The following is a 5,433-nucleotide window of genomic DNA, read 5'->3' as shown; positions in this document are numbered from 1 at the left end:
GCGCAGTATTTATACAGTAAAACAAAGAAAAGAGTAAATGCATCCAACATAGGCAAAGAATGGTTTTCACATTTGCATACAACATAATGCGCCACTTTATTTTTGAATTTTGCTTTTAAAATTAAAACATACAGTAACTGATTGAGTGAGTAAACGATTTTTCACTTGACTAAACTCATAAACATAATAATTTATTGATTTAAACAATAAAATTTCAATGTCAATATTTTTGTTCGTTGTATGCGTTTCTCAACATCCTTCTTTGTGTATGTTGTATGCAAATGTGAAAATCCTTCTTTGTCTATGTTGTATACGTTACTCTATTTCTCTGTTGTATGCATTTCATACTGACCCGTAATATACGAAGAAACCGGATGCTGGCGCCGGTAGATCTTTTTCTGATTGGGATAAAAAATGCTTGGGGTCTAGGGATATAAATTTATTTGAGTGGGTTCAAGGGCTTGACAATTTGCAGAGAATCTTTCGAAAAAATTGGTGGCCCTAAAAAGGGCCGAAATGTTAAGCTGTATTAGTACAGCTTACTTGGCTTTGCCGCCTCTGCGCCTCTTTGGTGAGGCTCTGTGAGCGGCCTTGTGGCTAGCAGCGCGCTTTGTGCGACGGACAGACTTTTTTGCCTTCTTCGACTTCTTCGCCTTCTTCGCCTTCTTTGTCTTTTTGGTGGTCTTCTTGGTGGCCTTTTTGGTCTTCTTTGGTGCCTTCTTCCTGCGACCTCCCCTCTTGGCAGCTTTCTTGGCGGGTGCTTTCTTTATAACAAAACCGCTGGACCCGTGAGGATGGGACAAAGAGCCATGCTTAATGGCAGTGTGCAGAACACGACGGACGACAAACCTCAGGAAGTTTCCACTGAGTTTGCTGTGCGCACCGACGTACTTGCAGATTGCCTGTATAGAGGCTCCTTTCCTGGTTCCGTTGGCGGCTATGGCCCTGGCGACAAGCTTCAACACTTTTCCTGTTGAATTGTGACCCTTCTTGGACCTGCTACGCCTTCTCCTGGACCTGCTACGTTTCTTGGAAGCGGACCTCTTCCTGGACTTGCTGCGTTTCTTGGAAGCGGACCTCTTCTTGGACTTGCGGCGCTTCTTGGAAGCGGACCTCTTCTTGGACTTGCTGCGTTTCTTGGAAGCGGACCTCTTCCTGGACTTGCTGCGTTTCTTGGAAGCGGACCTCTTCCTGGACTTGCTGCGTTTCTTTGAAGCCGACCTCTTCTTGGACTTGCTGCGTTTCTTGGAAGCGGACCTCTTCCTGGACTTGCTTCGTTTCTTGGAAGCCGACCTCTTCCTGGACTTGCTTCGTTTCTTTGAAGCGGACCTCTTCCTGGACTTGCTGCGTTTCTTGGAAGCGGACCTCTTCTTGGACTTCCTGCGTTTCTTTGAAGCGGACCTCTTCTTGGACTTGCTGCGTTTCTTGGAAGCGGACCTCTTCCTGGACTTGCTGCGTTTCTTGGAAGCCGACCTCTTCCTGGACTTGCTGCGTTTCTTGGAAGCGGACCTCTTCTTGGACTTGCTGCGTTTCTTGGAAGCGGACCTCTTCCTGGACTTGCTGCGTTTCTTGGACGCGGACCTTTTCTTGGACTTGCTGCGCTTGGTTGATTTGCTGCGCTTCTTAGACGCAGACCTCTTCTTGGAGGCAGACCTCTTCTTTGCGGAGTTGTTACTGTTCTTAGAAGCGCTTCGCCTCCGGCGAGAGTGGCTTCCTTTCTTCATAGACTTGCTGCGTTTCTTGGAAGCGGACCTCTTCCTGGACTTGCTGCGTTTCTTGGAAGCGGACCTCTTCCTGGACTTGCTGCGTTTCTTGGAAGCGGACCTCTTCCTGGATTTGCGTTTCTTGGAAGCGGACCTCTTCCTGGACTTGCTGCGTTTCTTGGAAGCGGACCTCTTCTTGGACTTGCTGCGTTTCTTGGACGCGGACCTCTTCTTAGATTTGCTGCGTTTCTTCGAAGCGGCCCTCTTCGCTTTCTTTACGCGCTTAGCAGAAGTCTTGCGCCTCCTCTTAGAACCCTTCGCCGACTTGCTCCTGGACCTGCTGCGCTTCTTGGGAGCTGCTGCAGGCTTGGGAGACTTGCTCCTAGAAGGAGTCTTCCGCTTTGGGGAAGCGGCCTTAGCTCCCGGTGACTTACTCCTCGACTTAGAGCGGGAGCGAGATCGCGATCGAGATTTGCTAGCGTTGCTGCCTGGCATGATGAAAAAAGTAAAAAAATATCGTGAAATGACGTGAAATGTTTATATATGACGTGCACGGACCGGTGAGAGAACATAATTTTGACGTCACAATATAATATTTGGCGTAACTCTCCTAAAGGAACTTGTGTTTGTCAACGACTGAGAGGAACGCTTGAACTTCACGTAAAGTAAAAAAAGAGTAAATTACCCGATAAGTTATACGGCGTTTAAAAAAAAATATTTGTACAAATAAATGTTATACTACCCTTTTAAACCGTTTTTAAAAGACGTAATGGTTAAAGATTGTTAGTTTAAATAATGTACTTTGATGCGACGCATATTTTGTGGAAGTACATACAATAATCTTTAATAATTTTTAGTGGTCTACAAAATCAATTGTGCAAACTACTTACTAACTGGACAAGCCACTGTTGATATCTACCTTTTCACCTGTTTTAAATCAATAACGACTGACTGCTCATTAACTAAAATAAAGGCATTCGAAAATATGAAAAATACTGCCTTCTTATTTGACAAAAGCAATTATTGATCACTAATGTTATTTTAAAAAACAACACTATCACAATAAAAGATCATATAAACGTTAAAAATTAGTTTTGGGGGAGTGAAACCGTTTGGTTCTGAGTAAAATGTCGTACAAATTAAACATATAAGATGGATGTACTTATTCGTGTGATGCCATAGCTTATAATTAATGACATGTTTATTTCTTCGATAAATCAAACATCATATATTACATTTGCATTCTAAAATTATATAATATGTTTTCGTTATACAAGCTGTGCCTTTTGGTATTTTTTTCATGCAGAAGAAGCAGCATAAATGAAATAAATTTTGCAATATTGTAACATATTTTAAGATTTTTTTCAAGGATATTATATGTATGAACCAAATGCACAATAACCGTTTGGGGTGGCGAGGGTCTTCTTTCTTTAAAATAAGAAGAAATTGAGAGAACATGTCTGCCGAACACATACACCTACTTGTGTGTGTTTTTTTTTCGCTAAGTATTTTTTTAGGTCTTACGATTTGGCATTTTCAACTAACATTCTTGCATAGTCATTCTTACAGTTGTAGGTGCTGATATTGTCAGGAAAATGGCCGGGCAGAGATTAGGATGATTACCTGTAGGTAAGGATTGACCCAATCATAGGAGCAAACCATGCCTTAGTACGCTACTGTGTCTGTTAATTTAGCAAGATCTCAGTAGTATTTTAAATTTTAAGCTGCACTCTCACAGATATACCGTTTTTACAACTTTTTTTTATTTTTCGTCTTGGAACGAGCCTATTTTTGCGAAAATGCATGGTCTTTTGTCAGCCATCTTTTATTATTGGTTTGCAGATATTTACTAAAAATTGCTCTTTCCAAGACAAAAAAAGAAAAAAAAGTTTTAAAAACGGTATATCTGTGAGAGTGCAGCTTTAAATTGCATGATGAATTATAAATACCTCCTTTGAGCATTATTTTCCGAATATTTTTCATGCTGTAATTCCCATGTGTGTGTGTGTGTGTGTGTGTGTGTGTGTGTGCGTGTGCGTGTGCGTGTGCGTGTGCGTGTGTCCGGGTGCGATACCCTAGCTCTTTTTCGAAGAGACCCCTTGGTTCTTTTACGTGCTCGGTGTAAAGCACCGATACACGGGGTACAACTTTCCTGGGTCAAACCAGTACTGAGTACACCACTTTTCCAAGCGCTACCCTTTAAATGCCTAGCGCCAGGCAAGGGAGCTACTTGTACCAATTTTTAACGTCTTTTGGTATGACGCGAACCCACGACCTCCCGCCATTCACGTTATTAATGCTACTCACAATTGTGTTGTTTAAAATGTATACGAATGTCCTCTTGAAAGAACTATACCATTTTACAGTGGTATGTCAACTTGAGGAACCGTGCAAGTGCGGACTGGCCCTTCAACCGGGCAAACTTTAAAGTTGATGTTGTCATTGTATTCTGTACTCTGACCATCTCTGTGCCAAGGGCCTATTTTGGGCCTATTTTGTGCACTACGTTGAGTGCCACGGGCCTATTTTGGGCCGATTTTGGTTGAGTCATAAAAGTTGCAAATATCATATAGACGGCAACAATTACCAAGGAAACTGTCAGTGTATATTAAGTTGTTTATCGTCCGTTACGTCATATCCGCCCTGTCTAACCGCTCCAAAACGCACGCGACGTCATTTTGTTTCCCGCGTTTTTGTCATAACTATTTTTTTGGTCTTGCTTACAAAGTACATTTAAACATATTATATTAAGTACATGTTATGCTACATATCAATATAAATATATACTGTTCGATGTCATTTCAGGCACTTATAAAGCACAAATACGCACATGGTAATTTCTTCGTAATAATAATAATAATAATAATAATAATAATAATAATAATGATGATAATTTCAAGTAGATCATGTAATTAATTAATGATGAATTTAATTAATAATTATTCAACTACTCTCGCGCTCTCATGCTTAGAACTACGTCAGCACTATCCATACGTCATTGCACGTGTAAAGGAATACTTTCCAACATGGCTGCACCCTGGTGCCGTTGTTTTCCGCCGGAGAATGTTGAAACATTATCTTTCATGAAGAAACAGGACCTGGTCATTTAACATGGGAAGAAGAGACACCTATTGATATGTGTAGTCTTCTCTTTAGAGCAGATTTGATTCGAGAAGTAACACTCCAGACGAATAAGTAACAGTGTGTGTATACCACGTTATAAATTACGTCATAAATGCTACGTCGGGAGGCAATAGTTTGATTAAAATTAAGATTTAAATCAAAGAGAACTTTTCTTTTACTACACCATTTTAAATGAAACAAAGGGCAGTCTATGCCGCTTAAAGAGCCCTGCCTTCGTTTTATTACCGAAGTTTAATAAAGTGTTTAGTTTCATCAAACACTTCGACAAACCTGTTTCCAAAATCATGTTTAACAGTATTCCGTCACACGGCCGTATTGTGAAAAGGTTTGTCGAAGTGTCTTAAGACACTAAACTCGCAATTAAACCCTGGTAAAAGACCAAATGTCGGGTTCCGTAAGCGGCGTAGACTGCGCAATGTTTCATTTAAAATGGTGAAGAAATAGGAAAGTTATCTTTGTTCAAAGTATTTATTCGAAGCAAAATATTGCCTCCCGACGTGGCATTTATGACGCAATTTATCACGTGGTATATACACACTGAGTAAGTGATCACATACAATAATACCCTTTGATCAGGTAAACCTCA

At 41.0% G+C, this 5,433-nt stretch overlaps 1 protein-coding gene across 1 annotated transcript; it reads right to left on the bottom strand.

Annotated features, from left to right (window-relative positions):
• Window positions 1–539: 539 nt before the first annotated feature.
• LOC128226064 (serine/arginine repetitive matrix protein 5-like) lies at window positions 540–2,198 on the bottom strand. The gene is made up of 2 exons (XM_052935961.1): window positions 1,636–2,198; window positions 540–1,581 (listed from the first exon to the last, which is right to left on the bottom strand). The coding sequence occupies exons 1-2, from the start codon at window positions 2,196–2,198 to the stop codon at window positions 540–542; spliced, it is 1,605 nt and encodes a 534-aa protein (XP_052791921.1).
• Window positions 2,199–5,433: the final 3,235 nt, after the last annotated feature.

The sequence above is a fragment of the Mya arenaria genome, chromosome 3 (assembly GCF_026914265.1).
Source record: "Mya arenaria isolate MELC-2E11 chromosome 3, ASM2691426v1".
Classification (NCBI taxonomy): Eukaryota; Metazoa; Mollusca; class Bivalvia; order Myida; family Myidae; genus Mya; species Mya arenaria.
The sequence above is the reverse complement of the archived record's forward strand: the minus strand, read 5'-3'. Positions and strand labels throughout refer to the sequence as shown.

Excerpts from the sequence above, each read along its gene's own strand:
- LOC128226064 (XM_052935961.1), bottom strand. The coding sequence starts at position 2,198 with ATGCCAGGCAGCAACGCTAGCAAATCTCGATCGCGATCTCGCTCCCGC. Across the intron at positions 1,582-1,635 it reads AGGTCTGCCTCCAAGAAGAG|GTCCGCGTCCAAGAAACGCA; the intron begins GTCTGCGTCTAA and ends GTCCAAGAAAAG.